At 36.3% G+C, this 27,481-nt stretch overlaps 1 protein-coding gene across 2 annotated transcripts in view; it reads right to left on the reverse strand.

The window, feature by feature from the left end:
* LRRIQ1 (leucine rich repeats and IQ motif containing 1) overlaps window positions 1–27,481 on the reverse strand; it is a 225,815-nt gene that overhangs the window by 63,407 nt on the left and 134,927 nt on the right. For both annotated transcript variants that reach the window (XM_027543219.1, XM_027543220.1), the window contains exon 23: window positions 18,652–18,753. In XM_027543219.1, the coding sequence (XP_027399020.1) occupies window positions 18,652–18,753 (102 nt within the window). The remainder of the gene's footprint in view (window positions 1–18,651; window positions 18,754–27,481) is intronic.

Consider the following 27,481-nt stretch of genomic DNA (forward strand, 5'->3'; position numbering starts at 1 on the left):
AAATTAAGCATAGGAATAGAAATATTTACTAAATAACATATCTGAACATTTATTCTTCTAAAATTAATAGAAATGTACCAAAGGAAAAAGACATAAAGTTAATTTTAGGGGACATTTAAAATGTAAAGCCTTAGTTTCAATATACTGTCTGATAAGACCAGCAGTTTAAGGAAAAAAATGTATAAATTTGAATGTAACATCTCATGCCAAGAATAAGAACTCATTTCATGAGATATAAATTTGTATAGAGGTATACGTGCGACTACATGAGAATGGACATGAGCACAGCATGAGATTGGAAAGCAGCTTCCAAGTATTACAGCACCACAAACACAGATAATTCCATTTCAACATAAGCGTGTCATTTATAAGCAGCAATTCTGGGAGCTAACTTTGGGTTTTATCAAAACTTTGAGTTTAGCATCTGGCTGATGACAAAATGTTGACTCTATGGTAAACAAGTTTTAATTTCTCAGGATTAAATCCAAATATTACTTCCGATAGTAATTCAGAAAACTAGTCTACAAATAGTAATTGATATAATCTTTTCTCTTTAGGAAAATCTCTTATATAGTTTAAGGTTACTGGTGCAAAGAACCACAGGACACATTTTAGAAAACTTCAAGGGATAATTTTACTTCCATCTCACATGGACAAAACACTGCAAAATTGTCAAAATGACAAATCTTAGAATCACAAGAATTATAGGAAATTAATTCATGCTCCATATTAGTCTTTTTACTCTTCTTAAATAAAGTTGCAAAATAAACTTTATCTTTACAAAATATATATCAATATCTGAGAATATTTTCTCTCTAAGTGGAGGATAAAGCTAAGTTAATTTTTCTAATTAGATTATTACTGGAATGTTTAAAGATATCAGTTTCTTCTTTAATTCATGCTTCAATGGGCTACCCAAGTTCAAGACCTTCTACAGAATGAAGAAAAGAAATGACAAGGGATAGCATATACATTGGGGGTGGTAGGTTAATGCCAGAAGTGTGACTGATTGATTGACTGACATGACTTTAAAAAATCTGGATTAAAGCTGCCTATCAAATTTGTCCAGCTAAAATTTAGAGTAGAATGGATTACTGACCAGAATCTGTGTCTTGTCTATTCAGGTATATGCATTTACCTTCACCTGAAAAATCCCTTTCCATGGAAAAATGATCAGCTAAGTAGAATAATAAATTTCCCCAATACACATACACCGATGTTTCAAAGTATATGGAGTTACTATAACCAAATTCTAATTTGTACAGATTTCATTGTAAATAACTACTGCTCCTGTTAATAGAAATAGCTAACGTGTATTGAGCTTACTATGCATTAGATACTATTCCCAGCATTTTATATGTACTGATTTATTTACTCAACTCTGTTAACTCTGCATTATTTACCTTATTATACCAATTTCATAAATGAGGAAACAGACACTGAAAGATTGAGGGTGTGATAGAGTCATACCTGTAGCAAGGGGCAGAGTTGGAATTTAAACCCAGATAGTCTGCTCCATAGCTCATTCTGTTAACCATTAGGTTGAGTATTGTTTTTAAACTAAAATAATGATTTGAAAAAGTCTTATGGAAGATAATGAAGCTTTGGGGAAAACACATGGGATCCTACAGTTTTATTAAGTTGTTATAAAATATCAATGGAATTTAGAAATCATTTAGTTTTCTTTAAACACAAAAACAAATAGTGACTTTATTACCCATCTCTTCTAGAAAATGTTTCAAAAACTATGAAACCATAAAATGAAAGGATGCTATTTATAACGAGGAAATTTTCAAAATCCAAAACTTCACAGCTGGGGGAGCTTAAGTAGGAAATGATTAAATGAATTCCAAAGTGTGCTAAGTAGATCTAAGGGGTGGCTGAGACAGTGGGACCTAAAGCCTGGATGTGAACACTAAATGAGTTGTAAGTTTAACTTGGGAATAGGCCAGTATCTGACTTTGAGTAATAGCAATTGGCAGGAAGAGTGTTTCTGAGACTCCAAAGATATTTCTTTTTTAGAGTCAGAACTGCTTATTAATTCAACAAATACTTACTGAATGCCTAGTATAGATGAATCTAATAATGTTGCTAGGTTCTGGAGATGGGAGGAAACAGAAATATGACTAAAACTTGATCCCTGGCTTTAAAAAGATTTATAGTCAGTGCAGGAAATAGACAAAAACATATAGTCATAGGAGAGTATTAAGCAGACATGACAGAGGCCTGTGGGAAGCTTGGTGTTACTAGGAATGCCTTACAGATGAAATGACATTTATTTATCTGAGTCATGAAGGATAAGTAAACGTCTAAAACTAGAAAGGTGAGGAAAAGCATTAAAGATAAAGAAAGTGGCATGAAAATATGAAGAGCAGGGCATTTTTTGGAAAGAACAAGCACTCTATTATAGTTGGGGATATACTGAAGTAGTTCAATATGGTTACAGAGTATTTGGGGGAGAAATGATACAAGGTGGAAAGGTATGCTGGGAACAGTATGTAAAGGGTATTGTATGTTTAAGACCTTGGAATTTGTACTAGGGGAAACAGAAAGACACTGTGAATTTTAAACAGGGGTGTGCTGTGTGAATAATAGAGTTTAGAAAGGCATTGCTGTGCAAGTATAGAAGACAGCATTGATAACATTAAGAGATGTGTGAATATTATAAAGGTGACCGTGACAATGTTTCAGGGCAAGAGACACTGCAGACCATGGCTGATGCGGGGGTAGGGCCTACACTTAGCTAATGCAAAAGGGAACAGAATTAAGAATGATTCTCATTTATCTGTGTTAAGCGAGTGGATGACAGCTGATGCTCCTAACAGAGACAGCAAAAAGGATCAAACAGGTGGGTGGAGTGGAATGTACATATACACATCATATCAGACATACTGGGTTTCAAGTGCCCAGGAAAAAATCAAAGGGTGAAGGATGGAGGTGGATATTTAGTTGTTACTGCCTGTAAACATAAGCTATACGAGAGAATTAGGTGTTATATTCTTGATCTTTTCATCACACCTTGGGAATAGGTCTGATTTGTACCTCCATGATGTTTTCTTTTGCCTGTTTATATGTCTCATCAACTGGACTCGAGGGTAGTTTTTTAAAGGCAAAATTATGTCTTACTCATCTTTGTATTCCCTCACCTACTATAATGTCTGGCCAAGCAAATATCTGTTGTATTTGTAAATAAATATGTGGATTGAGTATAGAATAACATCACACACACACAAAACTCTATGGGATACTTCTCTTTTAGGAACAGAAATAGGCAGAGAAGACAAATAAAGACAAATAGGAGTAGTAAGATAATGAGGAGAACCAGGAGAGAACTGGAATGAGGGTGTAATGGGAGAAAAATTCTAGAGAGAGAAATCCCAAAGAAATGGCAAGTAGAAAGAGGGCAGAAAAGACATTCCTGAGTTCAGCAATTAAGAGGTTAACACTGATTTCTGTAATGAAGGTAGTTTGAGTACAATGATGAGAATGTGACCAGAATGTACACGCTGCGTAGCTTTATGAAAAGACTGTATGTGAGATTGTAAATTTCAGTTAATTAGTTTGTCTCTTGTTAGGCTGAGTTTCTAAATCAAGAACTGATTTTTACTTCTGCTTCCAGCCTCAAGTACAATAAAAGAAAGCAGAAGCTTAAAAATGTTTTTTTTTTAGAGAATAAAAAATGCTCAATAAACAGAAGGTGAGAAATGAAGATACTAATTAGACTGCCTAAGAAGGTTGATAAAAAAGAGAGATGGATGGATTGGGTAGTGGCTCGAAAAGGAGGTAGCATCACATTTTCAATAATAAAGATGCAACTTATTCATAGGCTGACTTTAAGCAATAGATATAATACAGGCAGAAATGTAAGAAACAAGGCAGAAGACAACTAAACATGAGAACATCACGGGATCTGCCGAATAACATCCACAGCAAGGATGAAAAGTTTAGCCTTGGAAAGAAAGCGAGACCACTTTATTTAGGGAGAGAGTTATAGTGAAGTTTGGAATGTCAGTGGGAATAAAAATGATTGCTGCCACATACTGAACACTGGGCTAAGCAACGGTTTGGCTCCTCACAACTGCTCTATGGGGTGAGTATTATTCTTTTCATTCAGTAGGAGAGAAGTAACTTAAACACAGGCTTCCCAGGTGGCGCCACTGCCTGCCAGCACAGGAGATGCAAGAGACGTGGGTTTGGTCCCTGGGTAGGAAAGATCGCCTGAAGTAGGAAATGGCAATCCACTCCAGTATTCTTACCTGGAAAATTCCATGGGCAGAGGAGTCAGCAGGCTGTAGTCCATGGGGCTGCCAAGAGTCAGACACGACTGAGCACACGACTTAAAACACACTCATACCTTGTGATTGCTGTTTCTCTACTTTCCCCTTACATCTTCATGTCTACCGTGTTCAGCCTGCTCCAGGCTACCATCTCCATGCTGGACTACTGCTCTGACCTCCCAACTTTTCTCATCATGTTCACTGCTGTTTCCTTTCTACCTGCTCTCCATACCACATGTTTCATAGTCATTACTTGAAGAACACATCTGATCATTGCATCGTCTGCTTATAATGACTATTGTTCTTGGAATAAAGAAAGCCAAATCCCTGACATGGACTAACAAGGACAAATGAAAACTTCTCTGTCCTCACTCCCACCAAGAGTGCTAGAAGGTTCTCTTTTCTCTGCCCCCTCTCCAGCATTTATTGTTTGTAGATGTTTTGATGATGACCATTCTCATCAGTGTGAGGGTGTACCTCATTGGAGTTTTGATTTACACTGACATTTACACTACCAGGGATAAAATAGCTAGTGGGAACCTGCTGTTTAGCACAGAGAACTCAGTTCAGTGCTCTGTGGTGACCTAGATGGGTGGGCTGTGGGTAGGTGTGAAAGGGAGGTTCAGGAGGGAGGGGATATAGGAATACACATATCTGACTCACTTTACTGTACAGAAGTTGTTCAGTCATCAAGTTGGGTCCGACTCTTTGTGACCACATGGACTGTACAGGCTTCCCTATCCTTCACTATCTCCCAGAGTTGGCTCAGATTCATGCCCATTGAGTCAGTGGTGCTATTCCAATAAAAAGATTAATACCTCCTCTCCAAAAAATTAAGATATAAAATTGCTCTGTCCTCTGCCAACTTCTCCAGCTTCATCTGACTTCTTGTTCTCTGGTCAAACCAGCCTTCTTTCAATTCCTTTAATGGCCAAGGCTAGCCTATCTTCAACGTCTTTCATTAGGCCCACACTTCGGCCTGGAACACTCTTTATCCACAACTTCTCTTTGTCTAGTTACTCCTACCCAGTCTTCAAATTCAGTTCTAGTGTCATTTCTTCCCTAAATTCATGAGTTTCCCTTACTTTTCCTCAATAGAACTTTATTCTGATGTGTCATTATACACTTCAGTTCAGTTCAGTCACTCAGTCGTGTCTGACTCTTTGCAACCCCATGGACTGCAGCACACCAGGCCTTCCTGTCCATCACCAACTCCAGAGTTTGCTCAAAATCATGTCCATTGAGTTGGTGATGCCATCCAACCATCTCATCCTCTGTCATCCCCTTTTTCTCCCACCCTCAATCTTTCCCAGAATCAGGGTCTTTTCCAATGAGTCAGTTTGTCACATCAGGTGGCCAAAGTATTGGAGTTTCAGCTTCAGCATCAGTCTTTCCAATGAATATTCAGGACTGATTTCCTTTAGAATGGACTGGTTGGATCTCCCTGTAGCCCAAGGGAGTCTCAAGAGTCTTCTCCAACACCACAGTTCAAAAGCAGTAATTGTTCAGCGTTCATCTTTCTTTATAGTCCAACTCTCACATCCATACATGCCCACTGGAAAAACCATGGCTTTGACTAGAAGGACGTTTGTTGGCACTTATACACTTATGTGAATGTTAATAAATGGCAGTCACCGTCTTCCCTGCTTCTGTCAGACGGTGAACCCCATTACTTATGGTCTTCGTTTATTTCATTCACCACTGTATCCTCACCTCCTTACACAATGCCAAGCACGTGATAGATATTCAATAAAGATGTGTTGCTAGGTTAAATAGGAAAGACAAGGAAATAAGTCTGAGTTCCATTCTCAATTTATACTTTAAAGGCAATTATGTTCAATCACATTGGTCTTTTATTCCACTGCTGGCCTGCATATATCTTGATGTTTTCATTTTTGAAATTTCTGTATATTACCTTTTGGCCTCACAAGAGAAAAGATAAAGATTTAGTCCTTTTATAACACGTCTACCATTAACACATATACTTCTTTTCCCATTTCTTAGACAAATAATATTTTTTTGGCTAGATCACAATTTAGAATTTAACTATTTATGACAATGTAAATATCATTTATACCCGAGCCTTAAATACGAGCCATGGGTGCTGTATGTGTTAGTTTCTCAGTCATGTCTGACTCTGTGACCCTTTGTAGCCCACCAAGCTCCTCTATCAGTGGGATTTTTCAGGCAACAATCCTGGAGTGGGTTGCATTTTCCTCCTCCAGGGGATCTTCCCAACCCAGGGACTGAATCTGTGTCTCCTGTGTCTTCAGCACTGTAGGCGGATTATGGATTCTTAACCCATGAGGGTTAAGAATTGAGCCACCGGGGAAGCCCAGGAAGGGCACAATAGCTAGTTCTATGGTTTTCCTATAGTTGCAAGGAAGCATGAGGATTTAATCCCCCAGTAAAGTAATTGTTAGAATTTAATCTCTACTGAATTCAACAAATGAGAATTTAGCTGTACCAGACCAAGCCCTCATTATTGAGATTGTTTACTGAGCTATAAGTAACCAATATGGATAAAATGCAACTGAACTCGAGCTATATACCCGCCAGTGCACTGGGTTACTAGCTGATCATACACCTGAGAAGACGATATGACCAATGAACAGTAAAATCTGCTGGGATCATCAGAGATGATGGACGGCTTTGACTCAGTTTATCTACACATTCACAGACTTGACTCGACTCTCATGCCCACACATATCCTAAGAGCCAAATGGAATGATTAGGACACCACAGGTTGTGCCTAGATGTATGTCACAGTGTCCTTGTTATACTCAACAGGTTTTGAGGTCTCTTCTCCTTTGTTTTCCCTTAAAGTTAGGTAAATTTAGTGTTGTGTGAAGCCTATTACATTTCATTCATTTAAGTTTTGATATGAATTCAAAACACACAGCTTCTTATAGAAAAAAAAAATAGCATAACTGTTACGGATTACATTTCCTTCCTTGTGTAACTGATTTTCTTCACATTTAGTTAACCAATTTTTTACATCTAGTTAGTTTTCTTTGTACTGTCATCAGTGTTCAAATTCTCTTTTAGAAGGGTACGTCTACCGCAGATTCATGAATTAGCATTCTACACACATATCCACATGTACATGCTCAGTCACTCATGTCAACTCTTTGCGACCCCACTGACGGTAGCCCACAAGGCTCCGCTGTCCATGGGATTGTCCAGGCAAGAATATCAGAGTGTGCTGCTATTTCCTGTTCCAGGGGGATATTTCTGACCCAGGGATCGAACCTGAGGTTCCAGTGTCTGCTGCATTGGCAGGCAGATTCTTTACCGCTGAGCTACCGGGGAAGCCTCCACACACATATCTATAGGTCATTCCCAAACTCTTTTCCTGAGGACTGTATCTCCTATTGATATGTTGGAGCATGTTCATGACAAGACAATGAAAAAAATTTTTGCTCCTCAGAGATGTTGTCTGTCAGCCTAGAGTATCTACTCTTGAACCCTGTGTGTGCTCTCATCTTGGGATCACTCTTCGCCATCCCTTTGTTTCTCTCACTAGATCTCATGTGTTCTTTTTCATGGCTTACCTCTCCATCTTTGTGGAGTGGTTCCTCCAGTAGCTTACAGATCAAGGCTGCAAGGGAGATACATTTGAGACTTGATATGCTTTTATATTTTTAAATTTTATTAATAATTCACCTGTTTACAGAATTATGGACTTCCCTAGTGGCTCAGACGGTAAAGAATCTGCCTGCAGTGAGGGAGAGCCAGGTTGGGGAGATCCCCTGGAGAAGGGAATAGCTACCCACTCCAGCATTCTTGCCTGGAGAATTCCATGGACGGAGGAGCCTAGTGCTCTACAGTCCATGGGGTTACAAAGCGTCTGACACGACTTAGCAGCTAATACTCTCACTGTTTTTTTTCACTTATCAATTTCTGGGTTAAAAATAACTTTGCCCAAGGATGTTGAATATACTGTTCCATCATCCTTAGGGTTCAAGATTAATGTGGGGAAGTCCAACGCCTTTTAGATAACTGATCCATTGCAGAAGATCTGTTTCTCTTTCTGGAGGGCTTTTAAAGTCTTTCCTTTGTCCCTGGTTTTATGACATCTTCTAAGATGTGCTACAAAGGTGATTTTAATTTTATTCATTTTCCTAACATGATCTGGAAACTGGAAATTCCCTTAGTTTGGGGAATTGGGGGGAATGATTTCTCTGACAGCTTCCTTCAATCTATTTGTCGTTGTGTTCTTTCTGGAACGTCTATCAGTTACTAAGGCTGGACCTCCTGGACTAAGTCTCTTTTCTTTATGTTCTCTCTCATCTTTCTTGTCACTTTGTATTTTTGCTCCAGTTTCTGGGAAGTTTCTTTAACACTATCTTCTAACTTTATCTTTTGTCAAGATTTCATTTCTGGTACCATATTTTTATTTTCAAACAGATTTTTTAGTTCTCTGAACTCCCTCTTTCTTATCATAGCATCTCATTCTTATTTCATGGATGCAATATTTTCTTGTCTCTAAAAATATTCATGGTATTTTTGAAGATTTTTTTCACCTGAAGTTGACTGTGTTTGTTACTTTTTCTTAAAAGTTTCTTTCAGATGTTTCAGTTTAGTTTAGATCAGTCGCTCAGTCATGTCCGACTCTTTGTGACCCCATATACTGCAGCATGCCAGGCCTCCCTGTCCATCACCAGCTCCCAGAGTTTACTCAAACTCATGTCCATTGAGTCGGTGATGACATCCAACCATCTCATCCTCTGTCGTCCCCTTCTCCTCCCACCTTCAATCTTTCCCAGAATCAGGGTCTTTTCTAATGAGTGAGTTCTTTGCATCAGGTGGCCAAAGTATTGGAGTTTCAGCTTCAGCATCAGTTCTTCCAATGAATATTCAGGACTGATTTTCTTTAGGATGGACTGGTTAGATCTCCTTGCAGTCCAAGGGACTCTCAAGAGTCTTCTCCAACACCACAGTTCAAAAGTTCAGATGTTTAAAAATCTTCATTTGTGTGCTTACATCTAGAGGGCACCTATAAAACTGATAAGCTGTAAATTACCTTATTAGGAGGATAAAACAAGTGTGTGAGGTCAATCATTTCATGGTCACCTATGTGAATCATATATTGGTGAGGGTTTTCAGATCCATCATCTTTACCTGGAAGACCTCGGATTATCATTTAATTTTCAAAACATCATGAGAAATAATGATTGGTGCTTCCAATCTTTACAGAAGAAAACAAAGACGTGGAGTATACAGCCAGTGAGTATTTATGCAAGATTCATACTGGAGTCTTCTCAGTCCAAATCCATTGCTACTTCATTATCTCATGTAGCCTTCTTTAGACAAAAACCTGCAGTCCTCAGTGATGAACTTTCTAAGATATGGTAACAATTAATCCAACACCTTGATAGGATTATTAGCTATCCCAGAAATACAGGAAGTGTCCAGGGTAGCAAGTAAATAGGCAGCTGACACGTGGACAGAGAGGATTCTTTCAGGGAACAAGGGCCAACACAGATAAAGGGTGCCATGAGCTTCTTCCAGAGTCACTCTCCTCCCACATTTTGTCTCTAAAGTTTTGGCTCAGGAATCCAGACATCATCCTTATTTTCCTTATGACTACACAAAGCAGCAGGTAGAGGGCTGGGTGGCATGAGTGCCCTGCTTTCTTTCTTTTTTCATTTATTTATTTTAAATTAATTTTTATTGGAATATGGTTGCTTTACAATGATGTGTTAGTTTTTCAATTCAGTTCAGTCACTCAGTTGTGTCCAGCTCTTTACGATCCCATGGACTGCAGCATGCCAGGCTTCCCTGTCCATCACCAACTCTCAGAGCTTGTTCAAACTCATGTCCAATGAGTCGGTGATGCCATCCAACCATCTCATCCTCTGTTGTCCCCTTCTCCTCTTGCCTTCAATCTTTTCCAGCATCAGGGTCTTTTCCAGTGAGTCAGCTCCTCACATCATGTGGACAAAGTATTGGAGCTTCAGGTTCAGCATCAGTCCTTCTGAGGAATATTCAGGGTTGATTTCCTTTAGGAGTGACTTGTTTGATCTCCTTGCTGTCCAAGGGACTCTCAAGAGTCTTCTCCAGCACCGCGGCACAGTTTGAAAGCATTAGTTATTTATTTTATACATAGTATATATGTGTCAATCCCAATCTCCCAATTCCTACCACCCGCCTTCTTTTGCCCTCAGTATTCACATACTTGTTCTCTATATCTGTGTCTCTTGCTTCTGCTTTAAGTTTTGTTGGGTATAGACTTTCATGGTGAAACTTACTTTCTTTTAGCACTCTGATGATATCATTACATTGTATATTAGTCAGCTTGGGCTGCCATACCTCAGACTGAGTACTTAAACAGAGATATATGTTCTCACAGTTTTGGAGCCTAGAAGTCCCAGATCAAGGCTGTTGGCAACTTGAGTCTTTCAGAGGCCTCTCTCCTTGGCTTGCAGATGGCCACCTTCTTGCTGTGTCCACACATGACCCTTCCTCTGTGAGTATGTATACACTCCTTGTGTCTTTTCCTCTTCTAATAAAATTATCAGTTCTATTGGATTAGGGCCCCACTCATCTGACTTCATTAAATCTTAATTAACTCCTTAAAAGGCCTTTTCTCCAAAGTCAGATTGAGATTTAGAGCTTCTACCCATGACTTTGGGGAGCATATGATATTTAACAATTGTCTTCTGACTTTCCTAACTTCTATTAATAAACCAGCTTCATTATTATTGCTACTTGGAGGATAATAAACTTTCTTTTCCTTTTTTAAAATTAAAAAAATAACATTTATTTTAACTGGAGGCTAATTACTTTACAATATTGTAGTGGTTTTTGCCATACATTGATATGAATCAGCCATGGGTGTACATGTGTTCCCCATCCTGAACCCCCCTTCCCACCTCCCTCCCCATCCCATCCCTCAGGGTCATCCCAGTGCACCAGCCCTGAGCACCCTGTCTCATGCATCAAATGTAGACCGGCGATCTATTTCACATATGGTAATATACACGTTTCAATGCTATTCTCTCAAATCATCCCACCCTCGCCTTCTCCCACAGAGTCCAAAAGTCTGTTCTTTACATCTGTGTCTCTTTTGCTGTCTCATATATAGGGTCATCATTACCATCTTTCTAAATTCCATATATATGCATTGGTATACTGTATTTGTGTTTTTCTTTCTGACTTACTTCACTCTGTATAATAGGCTCCAGTTTCATCCACCTCATTAGAACTGTTTCAAATGTATTCCTTTTAATAGCTGAGTAATATTCCATTGTGTATACGCACCACAGCTTTCTTATCCATTCATCTGCCAATGGGCATCTAGGTTGCTTACATGTCCTGGCTATTGTAAACAGTGCTATGATTATCATTGGGGTACATGTGTCTCTTTCAATTCTGGTTTCCTTGGTGTGTATGCCCAGCAGTGGGATTGCTGGGTCATACGGCACTTCTATTCTCAGTCTTTTAAGGAATCTCCACACTGTTCTCCATAGTGGCTGTACTGGTTTGCATTCCCACCAACAGTGTAAGAGGGTTCCCTTTTCTCCGCACCCTCTCCAGTGTTTATTGTTTGTAGATTTTTGGATAGCAGCCTTTCTGACCAACGTGAGATGGTACCTTATTGCGGTTTTGATTTGCATTTCTCTGATAATGAGTGATGTTGAGCATCTTTTCATGTGTACTAAACTTTTTTTTTATGGATCTGAATTTTTTTTTCTCTTTGTCTTTGGGTTTTTAGTGCTTTTACTGTAGTCTGCTACAGTGTGGTTTTCCTTGTATATGTTTTGTTTGTAGTTTATGGAATTTCTTGAATCCATAAATTGAGGTTTTACCTCACCTTAGTAAATCCTCAAATACTAACTCTTCAGATATTATTTCTATTTCATTCTCTCTCACCTTTTTCTTGAACTGTAATTACATGCGTGTTAGATATTTTTGCTGCATCTCACGTCTCTTTTTTCTGTATTTTCCATTCTTTTTTATTTTGTGCTTCAACTTTAATATTTTTTTCATAGCTATTGTCCTTCCAGTAATTCTCTCTTCAGTTTTGATTAATCTGTGGTTAAACCCATACACTGAGTTCTTTATTTCAGTTATGTTACTTTTAAGTTTCCATTCAGATATCTTTATAGGTTTAATATGTATACTGAAATTCTCAATTTTTTATTCTATACCCCAAATTATTATGTGTATTCATTTTAAAGCCTTTATTATCTGAAATCTCCTTAGCTCAATTTCTGTTGTTTGTTTCTCACGGTGTTCAGTGATGTTTCATTCTCCTTCCATGCCTTTATTTTTTTCTTTGGCTTGTGCCAAAAATTATACAGGAAAAAATGTAGAGATAATTCGAAGCTTGAGATGATGTTATCCGTTTTGGGACATGGTTTATATTTATTTCTGGCAACAGGTTAGCAGAAAACTCCCAGTTCACCAAGAGTAGTGACACCAAAAGTTTTGCTCAGTTTCTTAGTTCTTGAGATGTCCTTCTTGACTTATCAGTCTTAACTTACTTGTTAGTTCTTGAATGACTTCAACTAGTTTTTTTTTAAACTACATTTTCCGGCTTTTAAAGTTTTCTCAGAAGGAGAGGTGGTTTGAATTAAATAGTCCTCTATTACCAGAAGTGGAAACCCTCTTGTATTTTTAAGTAAGAAAATAAACTAATAATATCCAACAGCCTATATATCAGGGTTCCTTTCAAAGAACTCTAAAAATTCTGAAATCCCTTTCCATTTTTATCCATATACACATCATATATGTGAAATATATATATAGCCTATATGTCAATTATATATGTATATTATATACTTATATATGATATATGTAAGTAATGAATGAATTACTTAGATATATTAGTGAAAGTGAAAAAAAGTGTTAGTCCCTCAGTCATGTCCAACTGTTTACAACCCCATGGACTATAGGTTACCAGGCTCTTCTGTTCATAGAATTCTCCAGGCCAGATTACTGGAGTGGGTAGCCATTCCCTTCTCCAGGAGATCTCAACCCAGAGATTAAACCTGAGTCTTCTGCATTGTAGGCAGATTCTTTACTGTCTGAGCCACCAGGAAATCCTAGGAAGGTTTAATCAGCTTCTCTCTGGTCATGGATTGCCATTCCCAAAAATCTCACTTATCTACAGACAAATATTTTTTTAAATTGCAGTTTGTTTTATGCTTCACTAGACTGAAATCTCTAATCACATTTTTTTTTTTTCCTGTAGAAAGTTGAAGTGATTCCAGACCTTATACTACAAAATAGTATGACAGTGCCTAAATTATATTTAGGGAGTTTTAATTATAAGCAAGTCTCTTCTTAGGAGCATACATTCCAGGTAATCTTTGGTTACCTGCATTAATTTTGTGGCATTAATTTACCAGCTCTTAATACCTAATTGTGTTGGCACTGTTAGCAAGTACTCTATACAGCTATGTTAACACAAGACCTACAAATAAACAATATATATAATGTGACTTTGTGCTCTAAACTGGTATTAAAAGGAGGAAAGCTTGAGAAGAAAATGCTTGTAATCATACAGTAAAAATACCATAAGAGAACATGGTTTGATTAAAAATGCTCTGGAGTAAAAATTATAGACACTAAAGTCCTTTGATGACTTCAATACCCAAAAATTTAATACAAAAATATTTGAACTTCTATGATATATAAAGACATATGGTATGTGTGAATCTTCAGTTTTAAAGAAAAATAGAAAGCATGTTAGTGATGACAGCACCAAACTGGGAATTATGAAAGTCTGACTTTAGAGTGAAGTGAAATTGTCCTAGGGATTGGAGGAACTAAGACTGAACCTGCCTCCTTTTGAAGGCTGTTGGGCCAGATCCAATTTTTTTTTTTTTCTCCCTAGCTTGACTAGCTTCCTTTCTTGGCCAAAACCAGAAGTCCAAATTTGGTATTGGCTTCAGGAGTAGCAAATTTAAGTTTTAGCAGATTAGAGCAGTAAAGTAATTTAATGTATTCAATATGATTAAAATAAAATTAAAATGTCAGTTATGAATGGAAAAAGAGGAATAAATAAAACAAAAATATAGTGTTTACTTTTGGTCTGTATGGAGAGGTTCTCATCTATATGAAAATTAGAATAGGTTCTTGAAAATACGATCACTCCTAGAATCTAAAATTTTGGTACTTAATAATGTTAGGTAATCATAATGAAACTAGATGAGATAGAAGGTAATTACAGGTCAAAAAACATATTTATCACCATTTGGACACTAAACTGTTTCTTAATTTATATTAATGCAAGCTATAGTGAAAGTGAGTTACCCCACCATGTCCAGCTATTTGCAACCCCACAGACTATACAGTCCACAGAATTCTCCAGGCCAGAATATGGGAGTGGGTAGCCGTTCCCTTAGAAATGAATAAAAAAAAAAATTTTTTTCCCAGAGTTTTGGCTAATATAATGGTCAGTCTTTAAATTTTTTCTTAAATATTTTGATTCTAAACTTGCATACTTTACAGGCTAACCCAAGAACCTGTATTCCTTAATGTCTTCATTTTGTTTGATTTTTGCTAGCTTTGTTATGATAAAGAAATTATGTCCATTTCCCTTTAGGCATATACTCTTTGTGTGATCTTGGGCAAGTTACTTATCAAACTCTCAAAACCAGTTTCCTCTGTAAAATATTGATAGTCATAATATATAAGAGCTTCTGGGAAGACTGAATCAGAGAATTTAAGTAGAACTCTTAGCACAGTACCTAGTAAGAAATGCAATAAATATTACTAATTGCAAATAAAGCAAAACAAAAGAAGCCCCACACTTATACTTTAAAAGTAACTTTTGCCAAAGATTACAAGTTTTGAGCACCCACTATGTGTCTATAACGTGTACTTTAAGTGTTTCCCAAGTTGAATCTCCTGTAATCCTCAACAACTAAAAACTGTTAGTATTTAATTTTACAAATGAAAAATAATGCTACACAGGGAAGTTAAATAATGTCCCCAGGCACACAGTCAATAAAAGGAGGACTCATGATTCAAACTGTGTTTGACTAACTATAGAATCTACACCTGTGAAAGTGAAAGGGTGAAAGTGTTAATCGTTCAGTCATGTTCAACACTTTGTGATCCCATGGACTGTAGCCCACCAGGCTTCTCTGTCCATGGGATTCTCGAGGCAAGAATACTGGAGTGGGTTGCCATGCCCTCCTCCAGGGGATCTTCCCAACCCAGGGATCGAACCTGGGTCTCCTGTATTTTCTGCATTGGCAGGTGGGTTTTTTACCATCTGAGCCACTTTCAAGCTATGCCTCTTTTCACATGAGAGTGCCATCAGGCTCCAAATTGAACATTTGAAACAAACAAAAAAGGAAACTTGGTGGGAAATATTTAAGGCAATAATTAAGAAAGTGTTTCAAATTTTAAGGCAAGATCAGATATTGAAACCTAAGTAGAAATCATAGGTGATATAGAATAAACCAAGACAGGTACCGGACATGATATTAATATAAATAAAAATAAGGAAATAAATCAAGCAAATCAATGTTGAATCTATAAAATGCTCAGGCTCTTAGTCTCATATCATAGGAAAAACTAACTGGTATCTGACACATAGTTATCCTCAGAACAGGTGTGGTTAAATATGCTTCAACCTTTAGGTCTGAGTTAAGGGTCTAAATCTGGCAGCTAGACAAAAATTGCCAATGACTCATGAACAAAGCATAATATAAGGACATTTCATAAAACATGGTCTGTTAATAGGGTATAATTATTTACCTTATGTCATTTAATATAATGACATTTCATGTTAAATATTCCCTAAATTTAAGCATATTTTAAATCCCAGGCCAATAGGATATAACTACCATCCACTCTGTCTTGCTAGTGACCTCTAGATAAAGGCAACAAAAATAATCAAAGCATTTTAGTAAAATTTATAACATGAATCACGAAAACCCCACATAGGTAATATTGAAAAGTACATACATATTTTTACATTTTTTTTTTACAAAATCAGATGTTTTATAAAATATTTTATATTATAGAAAAAATTCAAATAATACTTTCATCTAATTCCAATGAAATTATTACAGTGCCAGCATGCAACTATTCCACTATTGAGAAACTGTTCCACATAGAATCATTCAATCTAAATCTACAGTAAAATTTAATTCTGATCTCCCTAACTTTTGGGGGGTAAGATATCCAATTAATTTTATTTGAATTTTTTTAAGGGAAAGCAGTTTTAAAATTAGATTGTGGTGATACTTATTAGATTAAAATTATATTTCTGTTGGGTAACTGTAAATTTATTGACATTTATAAACCATATTCAGAAAGGGTGCATCTTACACTCTGTGAATTGTATCTAGGGACACCTGGTTAAAAATGCGCCCTCCAGTGGGAAGCGGTGGTTAGTGAGGTAGCTAACTTGGAAGGTAGCTGGCTTCTAACCAGCCAGAAAATACAGAATGTGAGACTAGGAGGTGGATGAGGCCAGCGCAGCAGTTAAAGATAACATGGTGTTCAACCTGGCCAGAAATGATTAAATAATCTTTGCCTCACTCTTTTCCCATTAAAAAAAGAGGCAGAAATAAACATTAGGGAAGATAATTTTCTGCTACTTACATTTTTTCCAAGCCCATGCTTTTTTTTTTTTACTTTTTTAAAAATTTATTTCTTAAAAAAAAAAAAAAAAGCCTTAAAGTAACTATTAGTCACTAGAATATAAGCTGCATACATAAAGACCATTCACTGAAATTAATGACATGCTCCCAAATGCACTTGAGGTTTAAAAAGAACCAAGTAAACTAAACACATTTTATACTGAGGAAAGAACACAAAAATGCACATCATATCAGAAAGCATATTTGGTAATGTTCCATTTTATTTCTATCACTACTATAGTACAAAAGTCAATAAATACAGTGTATGCTTATACGCCATTCTTGATAGTAACACATCTTTACCTTTCATATGTCACAGAACAGGTTGAGATAGATTCCTTCTGTCTGATTCTGAAGTACATGTTAATTTAAAGGGCAAAAATGCCCTAATTATCTTTCCTCCTAGGCCTATCCTTCCTAAAGTAATGATGCTACTACTTAACAGGTAAGATCTATGGCGTTGTTATTTATTTTAGCGGAATTTCTACTCTTCCTTTCAAAAACAGCGAAGCTGAGACTGTACAAAGAAATGAACCCTGATTAAGACTGGTCTTGTTTTATATTGAAAGTATATTTTAGTTATATTAAAACACTAATCCATAAACATTTTTGAAATAATATTGATTTTTAAACATTCAATGGTTATGCCTTTTTAATGTTTTGCTATAGGAATTTCAATTATTAAAAAAATTGGATGTTAAAACAAATTTCCTTATACCATCATCTACTGATCTAACAATTTCCATGATTTGCAACACTTGGTTTATCTATCTTTCTAGGTATATTTTTATTACCATATGCTTAAAGGAAATTCTAGACCCTATGTCTTCTACATCCACTTAGCAAGGTATCTCTGAATAAATATAAAATTAGTAGCTATCACATTTTTCTTTAGTTGAGACATTACAGAATAGAGACATAAATTAAAGTGTATCTATTTTCAATCATGCTATGATGATGCATAATTTTTAGGATTTATTTAAAACATACGGAAGACAGGGCTTCCCAGATGGTGCTACTGGTAAAACATACAGAAGATAAAGTATTAAGATTTTTGAGTAGTTCACTTCTATGCAAAATATTTTGACTCTATTCTTTCCTATTAGAAATTACAATCCAAACTATAGGTGAAAATTATTACCATTTTAATATTAAAGAAAAAGCAACAGAAAACTTGTTTTCAGTCATATTTGCTGTTCTATTACGTTTAAATATTCCTGTTTAATAAGTCCATAATTATTCTGAATGTAGATACAGGGAATACAATCTGCCACTGCACTTATATATGCAGATTTTTTGTCCTAGAAGTGAGTTGGACAAGCTTCAAATATAGTAAAATATTTAAAATTCCAGAGTTTAATTCATAATGCTTAAATGCAATTTGCACATATTGGCAGTAAGTATATTAGAATATCATTTCAACATGTATTCACTTCAATTGATACAAGGTAACATATTCTGTCAGTGTAAAATTTAAATAAAGTTAGTAACATTGATGATATAGCATTATAATTTTGACACAAAAATACAAAGAATTTAAATTTATGTATGCCACAATACAAATACTAAACGACCATGCTAATGAATCAAGATACCAAGTTAGTATTTTAGCTCCAAGAACCATATTTTGACTTTTACTTAGTTATGTTTTATCATAAGTTTTTATATATGTACTTTAGGACTAATGAAGATTTTTAAAATTTTTCTTTAAAGACAATTTTCCATCTTTTTAATTTTTCTGTATGTCTGTCATTAAATCATACCTTCAAAGAAACCATCTCTTTGGGGTTGTGCTTTCTCTGGTGGTTTTATAACAGAAACTTTATTTTCATTGTTTCTGAATAATGCTAGGCGCACAGTGGGATCTAGATAAAAAGAGATTAAGACAAAAGTTCAGCTCTGGTTCTTTCCTTCTCTCAAATTGCTAACAATTTTCTATATTAAAATTAAAAATAATAGCCATTCTATAAAATTCTGTGAAATTGACTATGATTTTTAAAAAATATCTTCATAATATAATAAAGTACTCAACATCTATATACTCTTGGTTATTGGATTAAGAACTAGCCAATACTTACTACACAGGGAAGAAACACTAATAATGAGAAAAAATTGCATTTAAATTTTCCAGTTATGCCATCAACTTTTTATTTATGGAGTTGTTTTACTGTCCATTGTCTTAACTCCTTTGGTAAATTCCTGATATTTTTGTTTGAATACATTTTGTCATAAATATAAATAGATAAAAGCTATTGTCATAGGAAAAACCATATACCCTACTTTTTTCCTTCTCTGAACTATAAGAAGGTAAGATATAGAAGATGGAAGCAAGACAAATGAGATAAGAAACATAAAATATAATTTTCATTGGTTTTATAGATAAATGAATGATTTCTGGTTTGTGTTGATCTATGATATTTTACATAAGGAAGATGTATAAATTCTAAGTAATTTTTATAGCCAAGAGAATTCTGAACCTATTAATTTTACAAAATAAATGTAAAAGTAGGGCTCTATAACTTTTTATTGATAATAAATGGTTCTAAGGCATGTGAAATTGGAGATTTGGTGTGGTTTAATTAAGACAAAAGGTTTGTGCTTGTTGAAGAACTGTAATAAAGAGTAGAAAGTTCTGCATTTAAAGTAGGTTAATATACTTTAAAAAGATAGGTTGTATCTGATTGATACAATGTTGTATGTCAGAGATACCTCAATAAAAAAATTAATGAAGTAGGCTAACATAAAACCACAATTCAGCACAGTACATTTTATTGATACCTTTATATCATCTTGCAAAAAGACTTTAAGAATTTTCTATTAATATCTAGTATAATAGAAGTGAATATGTCAAATGAAAAATGAGATTTAAAATATCATAAAACCCAAATTACTTATTTTAATTAAATGTTAAGATAGCATGTTTTTAAAAATGTGAATTAGAAAAGCAGAAGAGTATTTGCAGTTATTCTCAAGTATGAGTATACTGAAGATTTCCATTAGTCTTCCAGTTATAATTTGCCCTTACTAAGCATGATTCACACGTTTCAGAGAGATTTTGTTTTTCAGATTAGGGAAAATATCAGTCAACACATCTCATAATTGTAAGCAACCAAGGTATGGTAAGAGTTGGGTGCTTCTATATGAATTCAATATGAATTATCAATAATAATAATAATAACTATATATTCAACTGAACAAGTACTATATATCACTTAAATCAGTAAACAAATATTGGTATGTTAAAAAGAGCATTAGTGGACGTCCCTGGTGGCTCAGTGGTAAAGAATCCACCTAGCAATGCAGGAGACATGGGACCGATCCCTAATCCGGGAAGATCCCGCATGCCACAGAGCAGCTAAGTCCATGTGCCACAACTACCGAGCTTTGCCCTAGAGCCCCCAAGCTACATCCACGGAAGCCTGTGTGCTTAGAGCCCTTGCTCCCAACAAGACAGACCACTGCAGTGAGAAGGCCGAGCACCGCAACTAGAAGACCCCACACAGCCAAAAACAAATAAATGTTTTAATGAAAGAGCATTAGTCAGTCAGGGAAGGCAGATTACTATGGGTTTACATATTCTATGATACCTTATTATAACCTTTAATTTTTCTACACATTCTCCTTTCTTGCCTTTTCATTTGATCTGTTTGTATTTCCTGACAAGAAATATTGCAATTGAACAAAACTGGGTTAGATCCAAGCTCCAATTTTTACTAGTTGTATGATTCTGGTCAAATTGGTCCCACAGTCTGCTTCCTTTTTGTCCAATAATATTAACTTTGAAATATTACTGTGTGAATTAATTGTATGCAAAGCATCAAGACATAAGTGTAGGTAGGTACTCAATAAAGGGCAGGTACTAAACAGATAATTACAACATAAAAACAATAACATTTCCTGAGAAAGATCTTAAATCATTACTAGAATAAGGTAGGATATAAAGGAACAGACTGTTCGATCCATAGTTGACTTCATTTAATTCAATACAGCACATGAAATAAAAGCAATGGATCTTCTCTAAGTTCTTTTGTACTCCTTTGGGCAAATAATAAGCTCTCCATGACTATTTCTTAATTTGTAAACCATGGATAATGATAGTACTTTCTTCACACTACTATCATGATTAAATAATTCAACATATAAAATATTTAGAAGAGTTGTCTAGTTCTATATTCTCCAGGCAAGAATAATGGAGTGGATAGCCATTCCCTTCTTCAGAGGATCTTCCCAACCCAGGGATCAAACTTGGGTCTTCTGCACTCCAGGCAGATTCTTTACTGTGTGAGCCACCAGGGAAGCCCTAATTTACTTAATAAGATCATTTTATTCATCAAGAGCACATAAATAATAGCATTCTGATTACATCACCTTAAATGGGTTTAAAATAATTCAAGTTGCAAAGGAATAATAATAATGAATAATGATTAGAGACCAAAAATATAGTAATTCTAGATGGGAAAAAAATCACCTGATTCTAATGGTCCCTGGAAAGACCACCATGAAAGATAACATTGCTACCTTCAAAAAATACACAAGTAAGAAAGCCAGTAGATAAGGACATTGTAAAGACCATTCCAAAGTCATTTAAATCTACCCCTCAGTACTCTTGCCTGGATAATCCCATGGACAGAGGAGCCTGGTGGGCTGCAGTCCATGGGGTCCCGAAGAGTCAGACACGACTGAGCGACTTCACTTTCACTTTTCACTTTCATGCATTGGAGAAGGGTGTGCTTGCCTGGAGAATCCCAGGGATGGGGGAGCCTGGTGGGCTGCTGTCTATGGGGTCACACAGAGTCGGACACCACTGAAGTGACTTAGCAGCAGCAGCAATCATCAACAGCAGGTCTATGTTGCTGTTTTTTTTTAATTTTTGTATCTCCCAGTATGACTTGCCCAGTATTTGAGAAACAGATTTTAAATACATCTTTGTCATTTATTTAGAGAAACCCATTAGTAAACTGCAGTTCATGGGATCATAGAGAGTCAGATAGGACTTAGCAATTAAACAACAACAATAAGTAAGCTGAGTTTCCATTATGTATGTGGTTCTGTGCTTGACACTTTATATCCATTACTTCATTTAAGTAACAATTTTCTTTAGGCATTATAATATCCTTAAAATTATTTCAATCCCTTTACAGATTTTATGAAATAAAATAATTTTATTTCAATCTGTAAAGATCCTGAGCAATCTCTTTACAGTTTCTTTAATCCTAAACTTAGCTCACTGGTTTATCTTACTAATGACATACATGAAAATCTGAAAATCTGGTTATTTTCCATTTTATGCATGTGCCATTCAGAGCAATACTATAAAATAAGTTTTATGCTAATGTTGAATGACTATAGTTCATTATTTAATTACAAGTATTATTTACTAATTTAAATTTGCTTTCTCATGGTAAAGATGCTGCCTGCAGTGCAGGAGACCCGGGTTTGATCCCTGGGTTGGGAAGATCCCCTGGAGAAGGAAATGGCAACTCACTCTAATATCCTTGCCTGGAAAATTCCATAGACAAAGGAGCCTGGCAGGCTACATTCTATGGGGTTGCAAAGAGTTGGACACAACTGAGTGACTTCACTTTCTTTTCTTCCTTTCTCAAATATAGGCTTCCCTGGTGGTTCAGATGGTAAAGAATCTGCATGCAATGCAGGAGACCTGGGCTCAACCCCTGGGTAAGGAATATCCCCTGGAGAAAGGAATGGCTAACCACTCTAGTATTCTTGCCTGGAGAATTCCATGGACAAGAGCCTAGCAGGCTAGTCTATGGGTTTGCAGAGGTGGACACAACTGAGTGACTAAGACTTTCACTTTTTCTCAAACATAAACATATACTTTAAATAACTATAAACTACACACACAGTCATACACATACATGGAGTTATATGTCTTTAGTGATGTTTATCTAACTTACTGCTGATCTGCTTAACAGCTATTTATTGAACATCTACTATAGTATTTAAATGACTATAAAATAACGCTAAAATACTAAATGACTATAAAATAGGGCTTCCTTCTTAGCTCAGTTGGTAAAGAATCTACCTGCAATACTGGAGACCTGGACTCGATTCCTGGGTTGGGAAGATCCTCTGAGAAGGAAACGGCAACCCACTCCAGTATTCTTACCTGGAGAATCCCATCGGCAGAGGAGCCTGCAGGCTACAGTCCACGGGGTTGCAATAGTCGGACACGACTTAGCGACTAAACCTCCACTATGGTATTAGGTTCAGGGAATTTGGTGGGGAACAAGTGGAGACTGAGTCCTCCATGATTTTAGTGTTCAAATAAGTTTTATTATTGTTTTATTTAGAGCACAATGAAGCAACATTTAATCAAAATTCTTTTAAGTTCCTTTTGGGAATCACTGAGGTGAACAAAATAAATCAGCAATACACTTCATTTTGTCAGTTTTGTCTAAGCTGTTTCCTTTTGATCCTTCCTCCTTAACATGTCTTAATTGTCTTATCATTTTGCAACCTGATCTCTTTGCTATAGCTCATAAATGGCTTAATTCATACTAAAAAGTTAGCTTTTATTATTTTCTATATGGCTTAATTCTTGGCTATAACTAAATGTTACCAACACAGTTGCAAGCTTTTTTCTTCATTCACATGGGATCAGCACATATTTATTGAATGCTTTCCATGTACTTGACACTTTGCTAGGCATTATCAACAGCTGCAAGATGATTCTTATCCCTAGTAATGTGTGTGTGCACATGTGTGTGTGCTCAGTTGTGTCTGACTCTTTGCTACCCCACAAGGCTCCTCTGTCCTTAGTATTTCCCAGCAAAGAATACTGGAGTGGGTAGCCATCTCCAGGGGATCTTCCTGACTCAGGGATTGAACCCAGGTCGTCTGCATTGCAGGCAGATTCTTTACCACTGAGCCATCTGGAAAGCCCAATATCCCTAATGGGAGTTCTATCTTTATAATGAAATTACCTTCTTTTCTTCATCCGGTTTATCTTTCTTCTAACTCTGAAATTTGATATGCATAAATATGATAAATGTTGGAAAGCCACGTTATGTTTTCATCCTTACATTCTTAGCCCTTAAACTTACCATTCGTTCTCCACTAAAATCCCTATACACAGACCTCTACTCTTTGAAGAGAGCTCCACATTAAAACCACTCACTCACTCTCTTTCTCCATCTGGCTCATCTCAGTTTTGCTACCAATTATGATATCTTTAGGATATTGACCCTTAGATTTTCAATAAACCAGCAACTCTCACTTCACACATGATGTTCTTCACTGCAGCACTAACCTCCAGACTTCACTGGGTATCTGCTAAATTCCTACCCAGATCACCAAATTCTGAAGTCACTTTTGTCCATGACATGACAGTAAAAACAAAAAGACAAGAAAACAAACACCCAACAAACACAAGATCAGTCATCACTGGTTCACACCTAGGTCCACCATGAGGCAAAGAGCAATGGCTTACTACAGATAACAATTAGAACCCAATACCAAACTGAGTAATCATGGTAACTCCTCACAATTTTAGATTCCATCCTGTGGCTTTCAAATAATTCCTCCTCACCCTTCTCCCCATCCTCTCTCTTCTGCTTAAAGCAGATGACCTTATTTATCCTAATGGAAGTCACCAATATTGAAAGTCCTCTGAAGGCTTCCCACACTGTTTGCTTTCTCAGCCCCTTGTTTCTCCATTAATCAGTAACCTGACTGGTATTCCTCTCCTATCTGCTGCTGCTGCTAAGTCACTTCAGTCGTGTTCGACTCTGTGTGACCCCATAGATGGCAGCCCACCAGGCTCCCCTGTCCCTGGGATTCTCCAAGCAAGAACACTGGAGTGGGTTGCCATTTCCTTCTCCAATGCAGTAAAGTAAAAAGTGAAAGTGAAGTCATTCAGTCATGTCTGACTCTTCACGACCTCATGGACTGCAGCCTACCAGGCTCCTCCATCCATGGGATTTCCCAGGCAAGAGTACTGGAGTGGGCTGCCATTGCCTTGCTCCTATCTGCAACTTTCTTCAAATAACTAACCCCCTACCTTTTGCCCTATTTTCACTCTCATCTTAATCAAATATTACTGACATAATCCTTGGTTAAATAAATATATGTACAAGATACAAACAGGAAATATTATTAAGAGCACCAACAACTGAGCAACTTGCTATAAGGTGAAATTTGGATTAATGCTTCAATACTTCTATATTTATGCCCCACTGCTTTGTTAGACTGAAGGGATTCCATTTAATTTTCTCTTCTCTGAATGTCCCATCTGACACTCTCCCTACACCCAGGAGACCAGGGTTCAATCCCTGGGTCAGGAATATCACCTGGAGAAGAAAATGGCTACCCACTCCAGTATTCCTGCCTGGAGAATTCCATGGACAGAGGAGGCCGGAAAAAATAGATGTGATTATAAATTAATGTTAATAAGTGTCAGATGGAAACTAAACAAGTAAATGGGAAAAACACACACACACACACACACACAGGACTTCCCTGGTGGCTTAAACAGTAAAGAATCTGCCTACAACGCAGGAGACCTGGGTTCAATCCCTGAGTCAGGAATATCCCCTGAAGAAGGAAACGGCAACCCACTCCAGTCCCCTTGCCTGGAGAATTCCATGGACGGAGGAGCCTGGTGGGCTACAGGCCATGGGATCATGAGTCAGACAGAGCTGAGTGACTACACCCACAGAGCTGGTTAGTCTCCCGCAGTTTTATGAACAATGTTGCCCTCTTGTGGCCTGAAATTTTCAAGCTGGCAAGTTGGACATGTAAGAGATAGACATATAAAACTGTATATTTGAAAATTACTAATAAATTTTGAAGTATTTAACAGAATTAAAATGTTTAAAATATAATTTAAATGTATTAAGTAATAAAAGTTTAAAATTATGGCCATTAGAGTCAAATTGAAAGTGAAAGTGAAAGAAAGTAAATGTCAAAGAAAGTGAAAGTCGCTCAGTCATGTCCAACTCTTTATTATAAAGTCCATGGAGTTCTCCAGGCCTGGAAACTGAGGTGGGTAGCCTTTCCCTTCTCCAGGGGATCTTACCAACCCAGGGATCAAACTTAGGTCTCCCACATTGCAGGCAGATTCTTAACCAGCTGAGCCACAGGGGAAGCCCAAGAATACTGGAGTGGGTAGTCTATCCTTTCTCCAGTGGATCTTCCCGACCCAGGAATCGAACTGGGGTCTCTTACATTGCAGGTGGATTCTTTACCAACTGGCTATAAGGGAAGCCCAAATTAGTTAATAGCATATCACAACTCATTAATTAATTGCATATATTAATTGATTGCATTAACACTAGAAAACATTTTATTCTATAAGAAGAAAGACTGAGTTACAGAGTCTTAAATTATTTGCTCACATATGCAAAAAGAGATAAATGCTACATCATCCACCTACTAAAGATTATAATATAATTGTACAGGATCCCACTAATTTTCTTTTTCATCTTTAATTTTACCTTGACTATATCTATTCTGGGTATATGTGGTGAAGGGGGAGTAGAGAAAAAGAGTAAGAAGGATTTAAAGGTCGTCATTTTGTTTCACACTTCAGAATGCAAATTTTTGAAAATTGGTTTCATTTCATCAATCTGATAGTATTTTGATAAAATACTATTTTGAGAAACAAAACAAAAGCTTAATAGAAAGACGCAAAACCTCACACAGTAATAAGAATGTGATTTGGCTTACAATCATGTAACTAGAATAAATATCTCTATAAAAATTATATGATTGCCATTTTGGATCTTTACCTAACAGGTCATACTTAATGACCACTGGCAAAATGCTAAATTTAAGATATACCTGTTAGCTTGAATATCTGGTTTTCCTTTTTCTTTTGTTACCCTATCATGCCCCCTTGTGACAGATAAAAATAAGTTTAACTTTTGCTTCATAATATTATGTCTAATTTTTGGCCACTGAAGCAATGATTTTTATTTTTATTTTTATGTTGAGCATATATTCCTTATTAAAATTTTTCTAAAAATATTACCTACTATGCTGATTTATTAAAAATGTACTCAACCTAAAAAAAAACTCAGTTGTTAGAAATAGCAAGAAAGACTTATATATTTCCAGAGATGGAGTCTAACAAGACAAAATTTTCCTTAGCTTCACTGTCACAGACTATTGCAAATACTGTAAATAATTTTAAAAATTAGATCTTGAACATAAATAATAAATATGTGTTGAACATTGGCTGAATCAGTTCTTAAGCTACTTTTGGTATTTGAACTTGCTCCAGGAGTTTCAGTAACTTTTATTAATCTCAAAACATTTATTTAAATGTTGCTTTTGATACTGTTGAAAGTGAGTAGAAATATCCATCAAAGCAATACAACATTATCAAACTACCCTGAATTACTGCACTGAATTCCACTTCCTTAGAATTGAAGGAGAGTCTCACTATTTTTAAGAGTTTGGGGTTATATTTCCTTGGGTAACCACAGTTCACAGAGCCCGGATGGACTTGGTAGGAGTTTACAACATAAGAGTACAGGATGCACTAAACAATCTGACAACAAAGCAAATATTGACATTTTCTCTAAAAAGCCTTGACATTTTAATTCTTTAAACCTAAAAATCTTTGAGTAC

The sequence above is a fragment of the Bos indicus x Bos taurus genome, chromosome 5, assembly GCF_003369695.1.
Source record: "Bos indicus x Bos taurus breed Angus x Brahman F1 hybrid chromosome 5, Bos_hybrid_MaternalHap_v2.0, whole genome shotgun sequence".
Lineage (NCBI taxonomy): Eukaryota > Metazoa > Chordata > Mammalia > Artiodactyla > Bovidae > Bos > Bos indicus x Bos taurus.